Source organism: Pituophis catenifer, unplaced genomic scaffold (genome assembly GCF_029215685.1).
Source record: "Pituophis catenifer annectens isolate HBS135680 unplaced genomic scaffold, rPitCat1.0.hap2 SCAF_10, whole genome shotgun sequence".
Taxonomy (NCBI): Eukaryota; Metazoa; Chordata; class Lepidosauria; order Squamata; family Colubridae; genus Pituophis; species Pituophis catenifer.
In genome coordinates, this window is record NW_027256890.1 from 11,396,023 (window position 1) to 11,419,406 (window position 23,384).

Consider the following 23,384-nt stretch of genomic DNA (forward strand, 5'->3'; position numbering starts at 1 on the left):
CATTTCTCCTTTTGCTTTGTCTTTAGTTTGTTGTGATAACCCTCCGCCAGCGAAAAAGTAGAGGGTTGCAGGAGGCCGTCACGGCTGAAAACAGGGCTCGGGGAGTGCACGTGCCCCTCCCCCCCACCCGAGCTCCGTTTTCGTTGGCAGAGGCACTGCAGGCTGGTCCTTTGCTATTTCCAGCCCAGCCCCGTGGGCCAGATCTAAGCATGCCACAAACTGGATCCAACTCGTGGGCCTTGAGTTTGACATCACCGCGCCAGTGGTGAAATCCAAATTTTTTTACTACTGGTTCTGTGGGCGTGGTGTGGCTTGGTGGGCATGGCAGGGGAAGGATACTGCAAAATCTCCATTCCCACCCCACTCCAGGGGAAGTATACTGCAAAATCCCCATTCCCACCTCACTCTGGGGCCAGCCAGAGGTGGCATTTGCTGGTTCTCCGAACTGCTGAAAATTTCCACTACCGGTTCTCCGAACTGCTCAAAATTTCTGTCAGAACCTGCTGGATTTCACCCCTGCCCTGCGCTAAGCGCACACTTTCCAAAAAGTCATTTTGGACCATTGCAAAGCTGGTCTTTTTTCCATTTTTTAAAAGAACCTGTCGTTTTTCAGACCCGGAGGAAAAAAAAATAAATAATCTTGCAGCTGCTCTAAGAGTTATATTCATTCTGACCAATCTGTTTCTTAAAACAGCCCCGTTTTTTGTTTTTTAAGGTTGCTTTGAATGCTGGAGAAATGACAGGAAGTTTTTAATTAACGGCAGGAAAATCACAACTGCCTGAAGCCTGCTTGCACATTGTCTAAATTATTTTTTGAGGTTGTCCCTGGCCTTAATGGGATGCATCTCTTTTTTTTTTCTTTGTGCCTCAGAAATTCGGGTGTGCCTTGATGGAGATGAGAAACCCAAACTCCAGCTTAGAAGAGAGCAGGTAAGTTCAATTTAACGAGGTTACTTAATAGAATTCCTTTGCAACCTGGAACTGTTTCTTTGGTTTTTTTCATACTTCCTTCTTATGTGCTGGCCTCTGGTGGGGTTATAAGAATTCCACTCCACTCCCAATAAATTTGCAGATTTCCTGGGTGGGGAGAAGAGTTGGATGCATCTCTTTCGTTGGCAGATAAAAATCTTAAAATAACTCTTGCTAAGTTTGCTACTGCAGCTGGTAGACTTTGTACTTTGCCAACAGTGTAGAACAGTGATGGCGAACCTTTTCGGCACCGAGTGCCCAAACTGGAACACGCATGTATGTGCACGCCGAAGCACTGGAAACCCAAAGAGCGCATGCCTGATGTTTTGGCCATTTTTGGGGCCATTTTTGGCCTGAAAATGACCTGAAAAAGGCCTCAAAACAGCCCAGAAAATGGCCGTTTTTGGGGGGCTGGTTTTTTTGATCATTTTCAGGCAATTTTCCAGCGCTCCGGCACCCGCAAAAACCAGCTGGCCAGCGCACATGTGAACACCGGAAACCAGAAGAGCAGCTGGCGATAGCACACATGCAGACTCTGCGTGACACTTCTGGCACGTGTGCCATAGGTTCGCCATCACGGGCCTAGAAGTTTAAGCAAATCAACTCCATTCGATTACGTGCCTCAGACTATCTGGGACTCATTAGAAGAAGCCACAATTTGCAAAATAATAAGTCACAGTTACAGAAACGAGAGAACTTACTATAAGATTTTCTTTCCTTATCAAGATAGGTGAGCACTAACTACTTTGGCACCTGGAAATGCCAATTTTCTCCTCCTTGGGCGAAAAAAAAATACCCCTTACTTTCCTGATTCCAGGAAACAGACACATCTCTTCCTAATCCAGATCTAGCCTGCAGTGGTAGGGAAAAAAGAGATAATTGACTAGGTGGCTCAGTGGCTAAGACACTGAGCTTGTCAATCAGAAAGGTTGGCGGTTTGAATCCCTAGTATAGGTGTACTGTGTGAGCAGGGGGTTGGACTAGATGACCTCCAAGGTCCCTTCCAATTCTTGTTACTGTTAATCGCAGACTCAGCAGCAGTCCAATTGCACCAGAAAATAAGCATTGCATTTCTCCTGTGGAACACTACGTTTCTCTCTATCGCTCCACCCAAAGAACCCTTTCCCCGATTAACACATTAAACAGTTTTTTTTTTTTTTAAGATTTGCAAATGACACTGAAGTACATAAGTAAAAACAGGGCTTTTGCAACATGCAGAATGCAGAAAAGCTCCCCTCGTTTATCATGCTGTACAAACGGCAACCAGTCGGTCAGAGAGTATTAAATAATGTGCAAACTATGAATTTTTTTAAAAAAATTATATAATAATGACATCATTCTGCCACTAGATGTCAGGCTTGTACCGCATTTCTTCGATTAGTTTCTTGAGCCAATTCCTTTTGAAAGGTAAGGGGGTTTTTTTTCCCCTTTGCGCTGTTTTTTTTTCTATTTTGCTGCATTTTCTTTGTTTTTTTAAAAAAAAATCCTAATATATTCTTGACAATTTATAATTATTTTGTATTTGCTTGATTTCATGGGCCCCCAAACCCAACCCAAGAACGTTGGCCTCCAAATAAGCAGACATGGCAAGCCCCAGGGACTTCCAATTTGTAATACCGTATTTCCCCAAAAATAAGACCTCCGCCGAAAATATTTAAACGCATGCACAGCCGGTCCCCGCCATTTCCTCTGGTTAGGGTTAGGGAGACAGAGCTGGAAATCAGGTAAGATGGCAAGAGAAACCCCGTCTTGCTCCACGTGCCCCAAAATAATAAGACCTCCCCGAAAATAAGGCCAAGCGCTTATTTCGGGGTTCAAAAAAAATAAAAGACGGGCTCTTCTTTTCAGGGAAACACGGTATTTAATGTGGCAGAAAGGAAAAAATATTCGAACCATGACTGGAGAGTTAATACTCTTAACCAAATGCAGTTTTGGTTGAGTTGAAATCTCAGCAAATGGATCAAATTTAGTTTTGTCCCAGTTTAGCTTTCTATTTTATGCTTGCTGCTACTGCTGCTAATGTCTTGTTCAAAGGTGAGTTTTGCACCCCACAGATATGGGATAGTGGAATCAGATTTATTTCACTCTTGTTTCTCTTTAGAGCCTGTTGCAAATGTTTTTTTTTAAAGGAAGGAAGGAGGAAGGAGTAAGGAAGGAAGGAAGGAAGGAAGGAAGGAAGGAAGGAAGAAGAAAGAAAGAAAGAAAGAAAGAAAGAAAGAAAGAAAGAAAGAAAGAAAGAAAGAAAGAAAGAGGAAGGAGAGAAGAAAGAAGGAAAGAAAGAAAGGAGGGAGGGAGGAAAGAAGGAAGGAAGGAAGAAAAAGAAAGAAAGGAGGAAGGAAGGAAGGAAGGAAAGGAAGGGATAGCAATAGCACTTAGATTTATATACTGCTTCACACTGCTTCGACCTTCCCTGCTGATGAGTAAAGTCAATGGGGGGAGCCAGATTCGTTTAGTGACCATGTGATTTGCTGAACGACTGTGGCAAAAAGATCCTAAAGTCAAGCACAGTCAAACAATCCCTCATTTAACAACCGCATCACTTAGTGATGAATGTTCTGGATCCCGATTGTGGTTGCATGTTGAGGACCACCTGCGATTTAGCAATAGCAATGGCACTTAGACTTATATACCCCTTCACAGTGTTTTTGCAGCCCCCTCTAAGCAGTTTACAGAGTCAGCCTCTTGTCCCCAACAATCTGGGTTCTCATTTTACCCACCTCCGAAGGATGGAAGGCTGAGTCAACCTGGAGCCGGTCAGGATCGAACTGCTGGCAATCAGCAGAGTTAGCCTGCAATGCTGCATTTTAACCACTGTGAATGATGGATGGAGGGTGGATGGAGGATGGATGGATAGAAGGATGGATGGATGGATGGATGGATGGATGGATGGATGGAAGGAAGGAAGGAAGGAAGGAAGGAAGGAAGGAAGGAAGGAAGAAGGAAGGAAGAACAAACAATAGCACTTAAGACATAAACCACTTCACAGGGTTTTACAGCCCTCTCTAAGCAGTTTACAGAATCAGCCTCTTGTCCCCAAACAATCTGGGTCCTCATTTTACCCACCTCGGAAGGACGGAAGGCTGAGTCAACTTTGAGCCGGTCAGGATCAAACTGCTGGCAGTCGGCAGAATTAGCTTGCAATACTGCATTCTAACCACTGTGCAAGATGGATGGATGGATGGATGGATGGAAAAGGAAGGAAGGAAGGAAGGAAGGAAGGAAGGAAGGAAGGAAGGAAGGAAGGAAGGAAGGAAGGACAATAGCACTTAAACTTATATACCACTTCACAGTGCTTTACAGCCCTCTCTAAGCGGTTTACAGAGTCAGCCTCTTGTCCCCAAACAATCTGGGTCCTCATTTTACCCATCTCAGAAGGATGAAAGGCTGAGTCAACCTTGAACTGGTGAGAATCAAACTGCTGGCAGTTGGCAGAGTTAGCCTGAAATATTGCTTGCTAACTACTGCGCACCATGGATGGATGGATGGATGGATGGATGGATGGATGGATGGATGGATGGATGGATGGAAGGAAGGAAGGAAGGAAGGAAGGAAGGAAGGAAGGAAAGAGCAATAGCAGTAGCACTTAGACTTATATATCGCTTCAAAGTGCTTTATAGCTCTCTCTAAGTGGTTTACAGAGTCAGCCTCTTGCCCCCCAACAATCTGGGTCCTCATTTTACCCACCTCAGAAGGATGGAAGGCTGAGTCAACCTTGAACCAGTCAAGATTGAACTGCTGGCAGTCGGTGGAATTACCTTGCAATTCTGCATTCTAACCACTGTGCCACCATAACTCTTGTACATTTTTGGACCTTAACAGGGAAATAATCCATCTGGAATACACTCACAAAGGATAGCATAGGGTTGGCTCACTCTCCCTTTCTCCCTCCCTCCCTCACTGGTTGCTTTAATTCTCCACCCTGTTTGCAGAAGCTACAAAGTGCGCTTCAACAGTGTCTCCTCGTATTCGGATGCCCGGAAATCCTCTACCGATGGACCCGAAGCCAGGGACAACTTTGAGAGCGCTGGTCCTCTGGCCAACGTCAGGTGAGCAGACAAGCTACAAGGGGCTGCAGAAATCCAGCCAATCTTGAGCCAATTTGGGGTAAAGGAGAATAGGCCCTTTGAGATCTAGAAAGAGTGCAGAGAAGAGCAACGAAGATGATTAGGGGGCTGGAGGCTAAAACATATGAAGAACGGTTGCAGGAACTGGGTATGTTCCTAGTTTAATGAAAAGGAGGACTAGGGGAGACATGATAGCAGTGTTCCAATATCTCAGGGGCTGCCCCAAAGAAGAGGGAGTCAAGCTATTCTCCAAAGCACCTGAAGGTAGGACAAGAAGCAACGGGTGGAAACTAATCAAGGAGAGAAGCAACCTAGAACTAAGGAGAAACTTCCTGACAGTTAGAATCAGTGGAACAACTTGCCTCCAGAAGTTGTGAATGCTCCAACACTGGACGTTTTTAAGAAGAGATTGGATAAACCAAATGGTTTAGGGTTTCTTGCCTAAGCAGGGGGTTGGACTAGAAGACCTCCAAGGTCCCTTCCAACTCTATTATTCTATTCTATGTTCGTCCATAATTTTCTCCATGTGGCTTGTCTTAGATCAGCCCTTTCGTATCGCCTTGTAATTTCTGTAGCAATATATTATCCATTGCCAGCTTGCTGAGCCTGTTGCAATTCCACCTGAGCCCCTATAGCCAGGCCGTTTGAGGGTGACCCAGGATGGCCTTCGTGGCTGCCGTAGCTGTCCTGTGGCACAAGGTCACGCCATACTTCGCCCAATCTTAGCAATCCCTTGCTTTGTCCTGTTACCACTTCTCATGGCGTGGATGTGGGGTTGGACTCTGAGAGGCTTTGCCAGAAGGGCAAGAATCAGAATTTTGTACCTCCTTGGACACCCAAAGTGGGAGGAGGAGGAGGAGGAGGAGGAGGAGGAGGAGGAGGAGGAGGAAGAAGAAGAAGAAGAAGAAGAAGAAGAAGAAGAAGAAGAAGAAGAAGAAGAAGAAGAAGAAGAAGAAGAAGAAGAAGAAGAAGAAGAAGAAGAGAAAGAAAGAAAGAAAGAAAGAAAGAAAGAAAGAAAGAAAGAAAGAAAGAAAGAAAGAAAGAAAGAAAGAAAGAGAGGTGATGGAGGAGGAGGAGGAGGACGATGATGACGACAACTGTGGGGTCCTTGGTGCTCTCTGAGTTTGCTTGTTTTCTTGCAGACGTTTCCTGACCCAACTAAGTAACATCATCAGTGCTAGAAGGGAGTGGGGTTTGTGGAGAGGAGGAGGAGGAGGAGAGAAAGAGGAGATACAGATAACATGACTATGAAGACTTTGACTGTAGAAGCAAACTGCATCCTTCCTGCCTCCATGTTGGCTCTGCTTGGATGCCAGAAGTTTGTGGTCACTTGTGCCTTGTCTTACTTCCTTGCAGGTTCTCTGTCTTTGGGCTGGGCTCACGAGCTTACCCTCACTTCTGCGCCTTTGCCCGTGCTGTGGACACCCTCCTGCAAGAGCTGGGAGGGGAACGCATCCTGAGGATGGGTGAGGGGGATGAACTGTGTGGTCAGGAGGAATCCTTCAGAACATGGGCCAAGAAAGTCTTCAAGGTAACCTACATTTAACTGATGTTTCTTGTTTGGGTATCTAGGAGAGGAGGTGATTTTGAAGAGGGTCTATCAGTCTCTACACAACAATGATCGGGGAAGATTTTCACCCCCTGCCCCATAAAACCCTAACCTCCTGCTCTCTGCAGGAACCGAAATGAAAGCATTCCCTACAGCTGAGACCCTAACCTTTGCTTGAAGGTTGCTGTTGTGGCCCGCCAGTGGAGCTGGCAGGAGAATCGGACAGTGAGGAGGTTGGGGAGGAACAATTGGCTAGTCCTGGGGGCTGGGGAAAGCTCGGATGAGGGCTCTGCATCGGAGGCAGAGAGGGAGCTAGACAGCAGCGAGGCAGAGGAACAGCTGAAGCCTGTTCCCAGTGTGTGCATGCACAGAGCTGCCAGAAGACAAGAACAACTCAGAAAGCAGGGTCGACTTGGGAGTAAAGCTACACCTTGGAGGTGATTGGCCCCTCCCATAGGAAACAAAAGAGGAGCGACGGGGAGGGGGCTTTTGCAGGAAACAATTCGTTCGGTCGTTTCAAGAGTGGGAAGATCTGACTATGACTCCGTGCCAAGTTTTGCCTTGCCCTGCAATTGGAAACTAGTTACCTGGCAGCTTTCCAAGCGAGATTAGGTCTGTGTTGATAAATATTCCTCTGAAAGACTGTTTGGTCAGGCCTTGCTGACTGTGAATGGAAGGAATTCACAGTCATGTAAATAAGAGGTTTTTCCGGGACCAAGACTCTGCTTCCTGGTTTTTAAGGGAGCCTAGGTCAGAACAGTTGTAAGTTACTTACAACTCATGGTCACCTGACCATGACTTATGGTGTATTTGCCCAAAGCTGGTGTATACTTCCAGTTTTTGGCAAAAATACCCACAGCAAACAATGGGCTCGCTGAACAATACGTAGAGATCACCACAAAACGGTCATAAAATTGGAATGGGTGTCGTGATGATCCTCTTTACAACCACCACAACTAATGATCAGGCTCCATTACAGTCGTTGGTTGAGGACTACCTTAGTCTTGTGCTATGTAGGTACCTCCTTAAGTCTCACCTCTCCACCAGGGGTGGGTTCTACTTACCTTTACTACCGGTTCGCAGTGGGGCCGTGCGCGCAGAAGTTTTGATGGCGTCGGGGTCAGTGGGCGGGGCCTCCTGGTTTTACTACCAGTTCTATAGAACCGGTGCGAACCGGGGGCAACGCACCATTGCTCTCCACCCTGTTTGAGAGGGGAGGGATGTCCTGGTAAGTTACTCCTCCCCCTTTCCGGGCCTTTCCTTGAGTGCTTGGTGTGTCCTACAGGCAGCATGTGATGTGTTCTGTGTGGGAGACGACGTCAACATCGAAAAAGCCAACAACTCTCTCATCAGCAACGACCGCAGCTGGAAGAGAAGCAAGTTCCGGCTGACCTACGTGGCGGAGGCCCCAGAGCTGACCCAAGGTACCTTTTTTTTTTTTTTTAATTTGATTTATATGCCGCCCTTCTCCGGAGACTCAGGGCGGCTTACAATGCGCTAAGCAATAGGCCATTCTGGGCTTCCTAAAGATGCTGTCTTCCAGATGTCTATGGACATTCCCAATCATCCAGGTCATGATTGTCCCAAAGATGCTTTTTTATTCAAGAGGGAACTGGATTTTCTGATTCTTTTTTTTTTCTTTTTTTTTTTTTAATTTGATTTATATGCCGCCCTTCTCCGAAGACTCAGGGCGGCTTACAATGTGCTCAGCAATAGCCTTCATCCTTTTGTATATTTATACAAAGTCAGCTTATTGCCCCCACAATCTGGGTCCTCAATTTACCTACCTTAGAAAGGATGGAAGGCTGAGTCAACCTTGAGCCTTGGTGAGATTCGAACCCTGCAGTAATTGCAGGCAGCTGGTCTTAATAACCAGCTTAATAACAGGGTGCCTTAAACCCCTGTACTACCAAGGCTCTTTTCTTCCTTGAAGACGTTTCACTTCTCATCCAAGAAGCTTCTTCAGCTTTACCGGATGGTGGTGGGGATAGAAGGATTTATATTCCTTGCAGACAGCTAGTCAATGACCATCATCCACCATCCAGTCAGAGCTGTAGAAGCTTCTTGGATGAGAAGTGAAATGTCTTCAAAAGAAAAGTCCAGTTGCCTCTTGAAAAAGTGCCTTTGTCTCCCAGATTAGGCAGAAAGAACATGTGAGGGACTTTTCTTCACTCTTCACTTATCATTATCTACAGTGGCTTGCAAGCTTCTCACACTTCCTGTCAGGGTTCCAAGAAACGCCCCCAACGAAATCAAACTCCGAGGCTTGAGGTTCCTCAAAACTATTTTTTATTAGAGATGTCGTATTGGCGCACCTGGGAAAACCCGAATCTGAGAGCTTCTGGGTTTTCCTCACCCAAAAGAAAGTTCAAGTCCCTTCCTCCTGCACCCACATTTCTTGCCACCGTTGCTGAGTGAATCTCTGCGGCGGTTAAATTAGCAACCGTCAGTGATGGGGACAATTAACTAGTGGAACAGCTTGCCACCAGAAGTTGTGGCGCTCCGTGACTGGAGGTTTTTGAGAAGAGACTGGACAGTCACTTCTCTGGAATAGTATAGGTGTCAGGGTGCCAAGTAACACTCTCAACGAAATCAAATTGAGTTTCCTCAAAGTTCCATTTTATTAGAGATGTCATATTGGCGCATCTGGGAAAACCCGAATCTGAGAGCTTCGGGGTTTTCCTCCCCCAAAAGAAAGTTCAAATCCCTTCCTCCTGCACCCACATGTCCATCACCTGAACCAATCAGGTACCCTCCGGAACAGAAGATGCCTCCTCAATCTTCTCAGCACAGCTGCAGGGAAGAGTGGCCTTGACTTTTTTGAAAGAATGTTATTTTGACTACCTATCATCTTCACTCCATACAACCCCCCCTCGCATTTTCCCACAGTAGGATTTGTGGCAGGCCTGAAGGCTCAAAGGTGAAAAGATGCCTTCTAGGTCTGACATTTCTGTTGAGTCCCATTGGAGCAGAGGTGGCATTCAGCCAGGGTTCTCCGAACTGGACAGAATCTTAGCTAGAGGTTCTCCTGAATCTCTGCGAACCCCCAGCAGCCCACCCCTGGACTGGGGTATCTTCACCTCTGGAAGCCTTTGGCGATTCCCTTTTCCTCTCATTGCTTATGATTCCTCTTTCCTTCCCAGGTTTATACAGCATCCACAAAAAACGAGTTTACGCCGCTCGACTGCTGGCCCGTCAGAATCTCCAAAGCCTCAAATCCAGGTAGGAATGGTAGAAAATGATTTACTCCACGAAAAAGGGACATATAAAAAGCTTTGTGTCAACTTGCAAAGCTTTCAAGTTGCCATGAGCAGGAGGGAGGGAGAACTGAAGTGAATTCCATACATTCTTTCTGACCGCAATCAGAAGGAGGGTGTTAGGTTTCACAGCCAGCCAAAGTGGGTAATTGGAGAATGTGATTTATGACATGGCCAGAGAGGAGGGGAGAGACAGGGTCATAGGGGAACGTAAATCTACGTAGGATCAGTCCTAACTGCATCAGAGTATTGCCGGAATGTTGCTCCTAATAAATGAATATATTTCCTTTGAAGTTTGGATCATGGCTCATGAATTAATTAGGGCATCTTTCGGAAACTTGCAGGGACTCCTACATGTAGTGGTGAGATGTTGTCTTTTTCTTCAAAAGGGGCAAATTGGAGCCTCTCCAATGGGACACGAAACCATATCCGGTGTCATTATTATTTCCACAGAACGAACCTTCAGTGGCGCCCTTCCCTCCGAATAGGAAGATAATGCTTAGCCATCATTAGACATAAGCCCAGGGGTGGGTTTCAGATCCTTTAGCATCTTAATGACACACCTAGAATCCTGCATCCAGTTTTGGTCATCACACTATAAAAAAAGATGTGGAGACTCTAGAAAAAGTGCAGAGAAGAGCAACCAGGATGATGAGGGGACTGGAGGCTAAAACATACGATGAACGGTTGCAGGAACTGGGCATGGCTAGTCTAGTGAAGAGAAGGACCAGGGGAGACAGGATAGCAAGTCTTCCAGTATTTGAGGGGCTGCCACAGAGAGGAAGGGGTCAAGCTATTCTCCAAAGCACCCGAAGGCCAGACAAGGAATAATGGATGGAAACCGAACAAGGCGAGATTCCACCTGGAAATAAGGAGAAATTTCCTGACAGTGAGAACAATCAACCCATGGAACAGAAGTTGCCTTCGGAAGTTGTGGGAGCTTCATCACTGGAGGCTTTCAAGGGGAGATTGCACTGCCATTTGTCGGGGATGATGTAGGGTCTCCTGCTTGGGTGCGGGGTTGGACTAGATGACCCACAAGGTCCTTTCCAACTCTGTTAATCTAATCTAATCTCACTGAAGTGATTCAGTGGATTAGAAGACCTACAGGATCCCTTCCAACTCTGTTATTCTGTATGTTTTTCAGTGTGTCTTTCTCGGTTTTGAAGACTGACAGCGTGTTCTTGACATTTCCTTTCTCTTTAGCCGTTCCACCATTTTCTTGCGGCTTCACACGAACGGGCAGCAGGGCTTACGTTACCTGCCCGGAGACCATCTTGGAGTATTTCCGGGAAACCATGAAGATTTGGTCAACACCTTGATTGAAAGACTGGAGGACGCCCCGCCCACCAACCAGCTAGTAAAAGTCGAACTTCTGGAAGAGAGAACTACGGCTTTAGGTGGGGAAGCCCTTGCGTCATTCTTTTTGTCTTTGTTTAACAAGTTTTTTTAAAAAAGAACACAATTAAAAAATACTTTTTTAAAAAAAGAATAAAAGTAGTTCCAAAAATAAATAACAATCCATCTGGAAGATTCGCCTCAGGTTTTGCTAACGTTGAAATTAATTCGTCTTGCATTTTGTAACGTCTACCGTTCCAAAAAGAGAAATTTAAGGATGATAGTAATAATAATATTGCCCAATTATGATCAGAATGGGAATTTGTCACGGCAGTTGCTTATTTCATATGCAGTCCAAATAAAAATCATCAGTTATGCCTCGTTATTTTAATTTTAAAAAAAGATACTTAACTTTTTTTCTTTAAAAAAAAAAAGGCTATAAATCCTGCACCGAGGAAAATGATTTATTTCCCCATTAATTTTCTCTTTATAAATCTTCTTAGATGTGGATTTGTTTGTTACGAAGCCATGTTTTTTTCTTATTTTTCCCCACCACTTTAAGTGGAAACATAGCCAGTCACTTATTACTTACGGCTCAAATATTTTCCATTTACTTTCAGGATATTTCCAAACTTTCTGCATATAAAATCTGCTAGAGCGGAGATGCATAGTAATATCATCAACCAACATTTTTGTAGACAATATCCCCCTTCTACCTTGAAATTGAAACCTTAGAACCTGAGTCATCCTGAGTCATAGATCTGACAAGGAACTGTGCTCCCAACTAATTCAACCCTTAATATCATAAATAGACTCACCTGGCCATTCAAGCCAATGATAATTTGGAATTTTTCCCCCCCTAAAAGTTCAGCACCCTGAAATCACCTATACAACAGCTAAAATCAACACCCAAGTCATAAACGTTTCATTACGTTGAGACCCAAATGACCAAAGTAGGCCTCTTATTTAATTGTCGAGATGTTCTTGTATTCTCAATTTATTTCTGGTTGTTTTAACTTTTATTATTTGGTCTTAGATTGTCATAACAGGTTAATTTGCTCATTTGTTTTGATAGCAGGATAGCACTTAGATTTATATACCGCTTCACAGGGCTTTTACAGCCCTCTCTAAGCGGTTTACAGAGTCAGCCTCTTGCCCCCAACAATCTGGGTCCTCATTTTGCCAACCTCGGAAGGATGGAAGGCTGAGTCAACCTTGAGCTGGTCAAGATTGAACTCCAGGCTATGGGCAGAGTTAGCCTGCATTCTAACCATTGTGCACCATGAAGGGAGGGAGGGAGAGAGGGAGGGAAGGAAGGAAGGAAGGAAGGAAGGAAGGAAGGAAGGAAGGAAGGAAGGAAGGAAGGAAGGAGAAAAGGAAGAGCAAAGCAATAGCACTTAGACTTATATACCGCTTCACAGTGCTTTTACAGCCCTCTCTAAGCGGTTTACAGAGTCATTATATTGTCCCCAACAATCTGGGCCCTCATTTTACCGACCTCAGAAGGATGGAAGGCTGAGTCAACCTTGAGCCTGGTGAGATTCGAACTGCCAAATTGCAGGTAGCTGGCAGTCAGCAGAAGTAGCCTGCAGTACTGCATTTTAGCCACTGCGCCACCACGGCTCATGCACAAGAGACATTCATATAGTCTAGAGGCAGTTCTAAAAGGCAGAGAACTCCCCTCACTTTTCATAGGAGACCCCCAGTTCCTTTCACTCTCTCTACAGCAGTGATCTCCAACTGAACATGTCAGAATTGGTCCAAAAGCAACGAATATCTGTAACCTCAGGATTGAACTATTAGGATCTTGGTGGTTTCTGCACTTGGTGGCTTTCCCACAAATGTTATTTTACCATGCTAGGTAACATCATTTGTGCATACAATGCTCTTAAGACATGTGAGGTCTTCAAAGCAGGACCTAACATGAACTTGTGACATGGGTTTTTGAATCTTCAGGTACCATCAGCAACTGGACCGACGAGGACCGCATTCCTCCTTGTACCATATTCCAGGCATTCAAATATTACCTGGACATCACTACCCCTCCCACACCCATTCTCCTGCAGCAATTTGCCTTACTGGCCACCGACGAGAAGGAGAAGAAGCGCCTACAAGTTCTTAGCATGGTAAGAAAGTGGAGAAGATGGAAGACCTTGATTTGCTCCCTTTTTTCCTCAATGTCCAGAGCATCTGGGTGATTATTTAGCACAAGGGGTATCCAACCTTGGCCACTAAGACTTGTGGACTTCAACTCTGAGAATTCCCAAGCCAACATTCTAAGAGTTTGACGTCCACAAGTCTTTACAGTGGTCAAGTTTGGCCATTCCTGATTGAGCATGTCTACTCCCATGTTTCCTACATTGGCTACATTCAGATGTGTGGATTTCAAGGCTGGCTGGAGAATTCTGGGAGCCAATGTGTCCACAACACATCTGTAAGTGGCCAAGATTTAGAAGCTCTGTTCTAGAACTCTGTTCTAGATTTAATACCCTGTTGAAAATGGGAACCGCGAGGATGAAATTGAAGAAAGTTATATAATTTTATTGGCCTGGTTTTGAGGAGGCCAAAAATGGCTGTATTCGATGTATAAGACGCACCAACATTTCCACCCTCTTTTAGGGTGGAAAAAGATGCATCTTATACTCCGAAAAATACGGTATTTTTAGAAGCATTCATTGTAATTTTAAGTGCTGTTATTATTAATTATGCATAATTATGCAGTCTTGTCTGGCCTGACTTAAGCTGAATAGACACTTTGTAAAAAAAAAAAAAAAAAAGGTTATTCCATCTCATCCATCATCCCTCCTGTGATAATTTGTCTTCATCCAGTTTGGTGAATGGGAGGAATCCATTTTCTAAATTTACAGGGACGTCTTGATTGAACGGACCAATTATGAGAAGGGGTGACATTTATGAATGCCCATAAATTAGAAAGTAGCCCATCTGGGTATGTCATCCATGTGATGACATCATCGCGCAAATGATGTCATTTGCAAAACGGAACCATTATGCAAATACATGGATTCATGTAAAATAGTTCCGTGGACGTTGAGTGACACGTGTTTTGAGACAATTACGGAATCTGCATGCTTTGCGTCAAAAAGTCACGATGCAAATCTCAGCAGAAATGTTTTATTGTATTCAAGTACAATTAATAGCAATAGCACTTAGGCCTATATACCACTTTACAGTGCTTTACAGCCCTCTCTAAGCAGTTCACAGAGTCATCATATTGCCCCCAACATTTTACCCACCTCGGAAAGAGGGAAGGCTGAGTCAACCTTGAGCCAGTTCAGAATTGAACTGCTGGCAGTGGGCAGAGTTTGCCTGCAATACTGCATTCCAGCCATTGCGCACCATGGATGGATGGATGGAAGGAAGGAAGGAAGGAAGGAAGGAAGGAAGGAAGGAAGGAAGGAAGGAGAAAAAGAAGAGCAATAGCAGTAGCACAGACTTATATACCGCTTTACAGTGCTTTTACAACCCTAGGATTACAGAGTCAGCCTATTTTGGCTCCTCATTTTACCCACCTCGGAAGGACGGAAGGCTGAGTCAACCCTGAACCTGGTGAGATTCGAACTGCCAAATTATAGGCAGGCAGCAGGCAGCAGAAGTAGCCTACAGTACTGCACTCTTAACCACTGGGCCACCGTAGCTCATTTAAATTGTGGTTTCCCTTCCATCAAACTCGAAACTAACCAAACACCCAGTGTTGCACCTATCTCGTCATTAAGAATTTTGTGCACACCCAGAAACGGATTATAGGGTATATTGTACAGGGCTGCTGGAAAGTATCTGGCGTGGGGGTCCCAAAATGATACATGTGGGGCAGACGTGCAAGATCTTTTTCTCACTGCCGCAAAGGTGTAGTACGGACATAATTTTCCTCATTGACCTGCCCAAGTGTGAGTTGCTGATTGTTGTAATTATGCAAAGCCACCTTCCCCAGATGGAAAAATCAGCAACAGAATCATTCTTTCATCCTTTTGACATTTCGGGGGGGGGGTGTGTGTGAAATGTTTGGGAGTCCCTTGTTCTTTGGAAGCTCCCATTTCATATCTCGAATGCCAGTCCGTATTGTTGGGAAAGGAGCCAAGATGGAAGGGGTTGGGGTGGCTTTAAAAGAGGATTAGACAGATTCTTGGAGGATAAAGCAGGATAAAGCGTTTTTCTTTCACATGTAGCCCACCCAGAGTTGTACTTTGCATCTTGTTTACATCAGGACCTGTCTCTTGTTGATCCCTTTGGGAAGATCTTGTTCAGACTGGATAATCTGTCAGTCTGATCCATGTAGCTTGGCTGTAAGGATTCTACTCAGCAAAGGAAGCTCCAGGGGGTTTTTTTGGCCTGGAGCTAAACTCCCTGCGATGAATGTGGGATGCGGTGGCTCAGTGGCTAAGACACTGAGCTTGTCGATCAGAAAGGTTGGCAGTTCAGCGGTTTGAATCCCTAGTGCCGCGTAACGGGGTGAGTTCCCGTGACTTGTCCCAGCTTCTGCCAACCTAGCAGTTCAAAAGCACGTAAAAAAAAAAATGCAGTATGTAGTAAAAATGTAGTAATACTACATATTTTAACAGCCACTCGCATGGTTTTTGCCCAGAATTGGAAAAAAGAAATAATACCAACAGATGAAGAGTTAATAAAAAAAAATCTTGGAATGTGCGGAGATGGACAGATTAACCAAAGAACATAAAGAAAAGGAGGACACAGAATATTACATGATTTGGAATAAATGGTACAAGTGGTTGGAGGAAAGGAAAAATGAGGAAGAAAAATAGGGGGGAAAGATAGAAATGTTAAAAACTAAAGAAAGAATTGTTTAAACATTAGAATTAAGAATTTGTTATGAATGACGAGAAATATATTGTAAATAAAATGAAGCGGACAGGTAGTAAATTGGAATAATATAAAGAGAAATAAGGGGAAATTGTGAATAACAAAGAAAGATCATCATGAAATCTCTGTAAAAAGAGTATTCATATATATGTTGTATTATTGTTTTATGTTATAATAAATAAAAAAAATATATTAAAAAATGCAAGTAGAAAAATAGGGACCACCTTTGGTGGGAAGGTAACAGCGTTCTGTGCGCCTTTGGCATTGAGTCATGCCGGCCACATGACCATGGAGACGTCTTCGGACAGCGCTGGCTCTTCGGCTTTGAAACGGAGATGAGCACCGCCCCCTAGAGTCGGGAACGACTAGCACATAGGTGCTTTTCCTTTACCAAACTCCATGCCTTCTTTCTTTCTTTCACATAGGGTCTTCAGGATTATGAGGAATGGAAGTGGTCGAAAAACCCCACCATGGTAGAAGTGCTGCAAGAATTCCCATCCGTGCAGATGCCTTCGACCCTCCTGCTAACCCAGCTCCCTTTGCTTCAACCCCGTTACTATTCCATTAGTTCCTCCCCAGACATGTACCAGGATGAAGTCCACCTCACTGTAGCTGTGGTGTCCTATCGCACCAGAGGTAAACCACACTATCTCTTGGCCTGGAAAGCAGAATCAGACCCAAGCAAAGCCCCCACCCCCACCCCCAAATGAACAAAACTGCCTTGACCAAATATAAGACTTCTTGGAAGAGCTGAATTTAGCAATGCACTAAGATGGACTGATTTGCAAAATGAAGAGCTGGTCATTTCTGTTTGGAAACCTATGGTAAAGAAACTAAGACAACGGTAGTCATAACCTTCAGGCTGCGGCCCACTATTGGCCCATGGCCTCTTCGAAACTGAGCCACGGGAGAAATGGGAAAGCGCATGCACACGAAGCTCCATGCGCACAAGTGGAGCTTCGTGTGCGAGTGCAAATGCCTGCCGCTTGCGTGAGTGGAACAGAGGGTGCTTGCGCACAAAGCTCCATTCATGTGAGTGGAGGGTGTGCGCACGCTGCTCACACAAATGGAGCTGTGCACACACGTGCATCTGCCACTCACACACACACACACACACACACACACACACACACACACACACACCTCAAGCCGGGCCAGACTGCCAAGCTGGAAAGCTTGGGGACCGCAGAACTAAGACACATTCAAACAAATCAGCACCATGGAGAGCTCCACTTGGTTAGGTTAGTGCAGTGGTGGAATTCAATTTTTTTTTTAACTATGGGTTGTGTGGGCGTGGCTTGGTGGGTGTGGCTTGGTGGGTGTGGTGTGGCTTGGTGGGCATGGCAGGGAAAGGATACTGCAAAATCTCCATTCCCTCCCCACTCCAGGGGAAGGATACTGCAAAATCTCCATTCCCACCCCACTCCAAGGGAAGGATCCCCATTCCCCCATTACCAAATCTTCATTCCCTCCCCACTCCAGGGGAAGGATACTGCAAAATCCCCATTCCCAACCCACTCTGGGGCCAGCCAGAGGTGGCATTTGCCAGTTCTCCAAACTACTCAAAATTTCTGCTACTGGTTCTCCAGAACCTGTCAGAACCTGCTGAATTTCACCCCTGGGTTAGTGTCTCCTGCTAGGTTCTGTTTCTCTGATCTTTGTGATGAGAGACCTTTGGGGGAAAGATCTCTGATGTTCACCGAGCCTTGGTATTTTTCCCGTCAACCTTCTTTCCTCCTTAGCCTTTGTCTCCAAGTCCAAGGTCAGCACTGTAAGTCCAGGATAACAGCATAATTTTGCCAAGCGGTATGTCCTCGGTGGAGATTAGTCTTTCATTTCAAACGTAAAGATAAAAGCATATTACAAGCAAAGTTGTGAGCAGAGCCATCTCTGGCCTCACATTTGATGGACTGCAGAATGTGTTACATCTGGGCCATATGTGGTGGCCTGTTTTGGCAGAGGTAATGGTTTTGGAGCCTCTGGTGAACATCAACCGGGAGACAGAAAGAAGAAACATAGTCCAGACAGATCTACTTTTCAAGTCCAAGTAACTGATATTGCTGTTATGATGAACAAACGTTTTCAAATTGTATTTGGGTTGTGCATTGCTTCATATTTGAGCCCAAAAGGGTGATATCAATGCTATAAATATAGTATTTATACAAAATGCTATAAATATAGTATTTATACAACATGCTATAAATATAGTATTTATACAAAATGCTATAAATATAGTATTTATACACTTTATAAGCCTCTTTATAATGCCCATAATATCATTGTCTAGAACAGTGATGGCTAAACCTTTTGCCATCGTGTGCCAAGAGTGGGGGGCACACACGTGCATGCCCACATCCATAATTCTATGTGCTCCGTGCATGTCCCCCCCCCGCTTCCCCCACACCTGGCCCGTGATGGCCTGGTAGGCCCATTTTTCTCTCTCACCAGGTTCCAGAGTCTTTCTAGAAGTCTGGGAAGGGCGAAAAAGGCCTTCTCCCCCGCCCAGAGGCCCTCCGGAGGCCGGAAACGGCCCGATGGGACCGGAAGTTGGCAAACGGGCTGTTTCCTGCCTCCGGAGGGCCTCCGAGGGTGGTGGGGAAAGCTGTTTTCACCCTCCCCAGGCTCCTAGAAAGGCTCTGGAGGCTGGGGAAAGCAAAAAACGGGCCTTCCGGTCCTACCAGAAGTTGGCAAATGGGCCATTTCCCACCACCTTCCCCACCACCTCCTGAGGCCCTCTGGAGGCAGGAAACAGCCTATTTCTCTATTTCTGGTGGGCCCAGAAGGCCCAAAAATCAGCTGGCATGCCGGAGCTGAGTTCGCGTGCCCACTGTGGCACATATGCCATAGGTTCGCCATCATGTGTTTGTAGATTACACCCCTACACTCATCTTGAACATTAGAAAGTTGAAGTTGAATATATATTTTATATATGCTTTTGGAATCTCACCAAATATTATCGAACACTTTTTACATCTTTTCCCAGACGGGGAAGGCCCAATACACCATGGAGTATGTTCTTCCTGGTTCAACCAGATACAGGAGGATGAAGTGGTGCCATGCTTTGTTAGAGGGTAAGATGGGATGAAGTGAAGATTTGAAAACGAAACCAGTCTGTTTGGGTTCCAGTCGGTTTTTAATCTTGTTGAAGTTCCCAGACACAAGTTCCAGTTTATTCTAGGTTGACCACAAGGCTAAGAGTCAATTCCCTTTTTATTTCACCTTTAGGCTGAAGTCGCCGAAATGTGTCTTCGTCAAAACAGAACCTGTATTACAGGTGGTCCTTGACTTAACAGGCATTCATCTAACGATGGTTCAAAGTTTTACAACAGTCTCGGGGAAAATAATTTTATGTTCTTAAGTTATAACGGGAGATTCTGGTTGTTACAAAACTTCAACCGTAGTAGAATCAATTCCCTAGGGATGGTGGAAGCATTCTTTCTCCAGGTATATTCATGCAATAGTCGGAGGGCTATTACCGTATTTTTCGGAGTATAAGACACACTTTCCCCCCCCAAAAAAGAAGGTGCAAATTTGGGTGTGTCTTATACACCGAATGTAGCCCCGCCCACCTGCCAGCCCCACCCTTTGGCCTCTGCCTCCCAGCAATTTGCCTCCTTGCAGCAAACAGCAAGTTTCAGTTTCAGCACAACCTGATTAGCGCAAGCAGATGATTGTTGGTTGGATTGGCCTCCTGACCATCAGCTGTTTCAGGCTGCAGGAATTGCCACTGCTTATTGCCGCCTCTACGCGCCCCATTTTCGGCCTCCGCTGTTTGCTGCAAGGAGGCAAATTGCTGGGAGCAGAGGCAGATTTTTTTTCTTGTGCTAATCAGGCTGTGCTGAAACTGAAACTGAAACAGGCTGTTTGCTGTTTGCTGCAAGGAGGCAAATTGCTGGGAGGCAGAGGCAGTTTTTTTTTTCTTGTGCTAATAGGCTGTGCTGAAAATGAAAATGAAACAGGCTGTTTTCTGCAAGGAGGCAAATTGGTGGGAAGCAGAGGCAGATTTTTTTTCCTTGTTTTCCTCCCCAAAAAAGGTAGGTGCGTTTTATAGTCCGGAGCGTCTTATACTCCCAAAAATACGGTAAATGTTTTACTTCAGTTTAAAATAGAATAGCTTCTTCCGCCTTCGGAGTTCTCTAAAGCAGTGTTCTTTAACCTGGGCCGCTTTAAAATGCATGGACTTCAACTCCCAGAATTCCCCAGCCAGCTACAGCCATTGGCTGTGGAATTCTGGGAGTTGAAGTCCACGCATCTTAAAGTGTCCAAGGATGAGAAGCACTGCTCTAAAGCCTATAAGGCTGGACTGATTTAGGGTTGCAGTTTTATAAATTTAGGGAGTAAAATTCAACTGCACACTGAACTAAACTCCTTGTGGATTTATTTTTTGCAACTAGATCCCACTTAGAGAGCCAGTTTGGTGTAGACGAAGAGATCAAGAATTCTATTCCTGCCTTTAAGCACGAAGCCAGTTGGGTGACCTCGGGCCAGTCACCATCTCTCAGCCCTAGGAAGGAAGCAATGGCAAACTACTTCCAAAAACATTGCCAAGATACCTAGCAGGGACTTGTCTGCAGTAGTGCCCAAAATTGTGGGAACCTTTTGGGAAAAGTGTATTTTCTAAAAGTAGCTAATAACACCACTTTTTTTTTTTTGGAGTAGTGCCATAAAAATATATATCAATGGAAAGATAATTGAATCAAGAACGTAATGCAATAACTTTTATGAAGGATTTGCTATTAGAATAGCCGTTACAGTATAAAGAAGAAAAGTGAAACACGTAGAAAAAAAATGAGATATGCAAAAATTGTCACCATGTCAGTTAATACTTAGTTGGGTAACCTTTAGCATGAATGACGGCCTTACAATGTCTTCCCATTGGAGTGAACCAAATCTTTGAGTTCTGCAGCTGTTATCATGTGAAACCAAGATTGAATGATGGCTTCTATTAACTGGGTTTTATTGCTGGGTCGCTTCTGACTAACAAGTTTCTTTAGTCAGCTCCATAGATTTTCCATTGGGTTAAGGTCTGGGCTATTCCCAGGCCATTCCAAGCAGCGGAATAGGATTATCTTGAAACTCCAAAAAAAAAAGTTGTGTTATTAGCCATCACACCTCAAAAATACACTTTACCCAAAAGGTTTCCACAATTTTGGCCACTACTGTAGATAGTAGCCATGAGTCAACACTGACTTGAAGGCAACTGACTTCACTGACTTGAAGGCCAAAAAATAAAGCATAGTTTTCCTCTGACCTTCTCAGCAATGACAAGTAGAAGCATTCTCTCTCTTTGGAGTCGGTCTACTTTCCATGACCTCCTGATGCAAGAAGATGGAAGCCAGCTTATGTGGTGACCGTGAAACTCCTGTTTTGTTTCTCCAGGGCACCTGGATTTCACATGCCACAAGATCCCAAGCTTCCCTGCATTCTGATTGGCCCTGGGACTGGAATTGCACCTTTCCGGAGCTTCTGGCAACAGCGGCTCTTTGATCTCAAACATAAAGGTTGGTGAATTTGGGGAAAGTAGATGGATAGGCGCTCAACAGTAGCAAACGAACTGATTTCAGGGAGAGGATACATTTTGGCATGCACGAGTAATGAGCAAAAGATTAACCTCTTTGGAACTCTCACTAAGCTTTGGATCTAACAGTAACAGAGTTGGAAGGGCCCTTGGAGGTCATCTAGTCCAACTCCCTGCTCATGCAGGAGACCTCCATCACTCCTATGTATGCTACTGCAATGTAAGGGGGAAAAAAACCCTTCTTCTTCTCCCAATCTTCTCACTAGGGCTGAAACCATGCCCCATGACACTGGTCTTCGGTTGCCGACAATCCAAGATCGATCACATTTACAAAGAAGAGACTTTGCTGGCCAAGAGCAATGGGGTCTTCAAAGAGCTGTTCACAGCTTATTCTCGTGAACCAGAAAAACCAAAGGTAATTCACAGCCCACCCTGAGCAGATTCTCCTGATCATTTCCCAGACGCCTGTCACTCAGACAAATTAGCCATCGATAGCAGTGGTGGGTTCCTCCCGGTTCGGCCGAGCCGGTAGCGGTGACGATATGACATCACTGAACCGGTTCTCCCCCACCACCCGCCCTCCCACGTTATTCTTACCTTTTTTTTGGTCCCACCCCCAATCTATTGCTGCCTCCTGAGTCCCAGCTGATGACTAGAGGGAAAAAAACTGTTTAAACTCTTGCCGCAGGGCTTCAAAGGGCCGCCCTACAGCTGATCAGTGTTAAAAGCAAACAAATGAGTCGGGTCGTAAGTGCGAGGACTGGTCGTAAGTGCGAGGACCTTTCAGAAATGACTCTGACCAGCTAGCCATGCCCACCTAGTCACATGACCTCCAAGCCACACCCACAAAATAAGCCACACCCACAGAACCGGTAGTAAAAAAATTTAGAACCCACCCCTGATCGATAGGCACATCGAGATAAACAACGTCTACACACCATTCCAAAGAGACAATCAAAAAGCGAAGTCCATGGGGGGGAGGGGGGAGGGAGCTGGATTTGCTCAACGGCCGCATGATTCACGTAACTGCAAAACGGTTGTAAAATCTGGTGTGACTATCCGCCAATGTGGTGTATAAAACACTTTTTTTCCTTTTTATAGAAATATGTCCAGGATATCCTGCAGGAGCAATTGGCGAGCTCAGTCTACAAAGCGCTAAAGGAGAAGGGTGGCCATGTCTACGTGTGCGGTGATGTCACCATGGCTGGAGATGTCCTCAAGACCATCCAAAGTATCGTTCGGGAACAAGGGAAGCTGTCAGCCGAAGAAGGCGTTGCGTTCATTAGCAAACTGAGGGTAAGCCACCCATGTCAGACCCATCAGTGGCCAGCAGAGCTGGCAGCAGATTCGGACAGTGAGGAGGTTGGGGAGGAACGTGGGCCAGTCCTGGAGTCTGAGGAAGGTTCAAACGAGGACTCTGAGTCGGAGGCAGAGAGGGGGCCAAGGCCGTCTGGTAGTTCTTTGCTGCCTCCAGAGTCTCCGCAGTCTGACATCAGCAAGGCAGAAGAATAGCGGGAGCCTGTTCCTAGTGTGCTTATGCGCAGAGCTGCCAGGAGACAGGAACAATTAAAAAAACATGGTTGATTTGGGAGTAAGGCTTGGAGATGATTGGCCCCTCCCATAAGACATAAAAGAGGAGCGATGGGACGTGAGCTTTTGCAGGAAGCAATTAGTTCATCTGGTCGGTAAAAGCTCTGGAAAAGCTCTGTGTGACTCTGTGCTAAGTTTGGCTTTGCCCTGCGTGTGGCAATTAGTTCTCTGGCAGCATTCCAAGGGAGATAAGGTGGGTGTTTGTAAACACTCCCCTGAAAGACTGTTCGAGAAGCCTTTCGGACTGGGAATGACAATATTTC

General features: G+C 45.3%; 1 protein-coding gene across 1 annotated transcript in view; it reads left to right on the top strand.

Moving 5' to 3' along the window:
- NOS1 (nitric oxide synthase 1) overlaps positions 1 to 23,384 on the top strand; it is an 88,713-nt gene that overhangs the window by 61,163 nt on the left and 4,166 nt on the right. The window contains exons 15-26 of the mRNA XM_070951413.1: positions 872 to 930; positions 4,899 to 5,015; positions 6,390 to 6,564; positions 7,868 to 8,006; positions 9,726 to 9,804; positions 11,046 to 11,239; positions 13,134 to 13,303; positions 16,439 to 16,649; positions 18,997 to 19,084; positions 21,393 to 21,514; positions 21,798 to 21,946; positions 22,633 to 22,827. Of these exons, the coding sequence (XP_070807514.1) occupies positions 872 to 930; positions 4,899 to 5,015; positions 6,390 to 6,564; positions 7,868 to 8,006; positions 9,726 to 9,804; positions 11,046 to 11,239; positions 13,134 to 13,303; positions 16,439 to 16,649; positions 18,997 to 19,084; positions 21,393 to 21,514; positions 21,798 to 21,946; positions 22,633 to 22,827 (1,698 nt within the window). The remainder of the gene's footprint in view (positions 1 to 871; positions 931 to 4,898; positions 5,016 to 6,389; positions 6,565 to 7,867; positions 8,007 to 9,725; positions 9,805 to 11,045; positions 11,240 to 13,133; positions 13,304 to 16,438; positions 16,650 to 18,996; positions 19,085 to 21,392; positions 21,515 to 21,797; positions 21,947 to 22,632; positions 22,828 to 23,384) is intronic.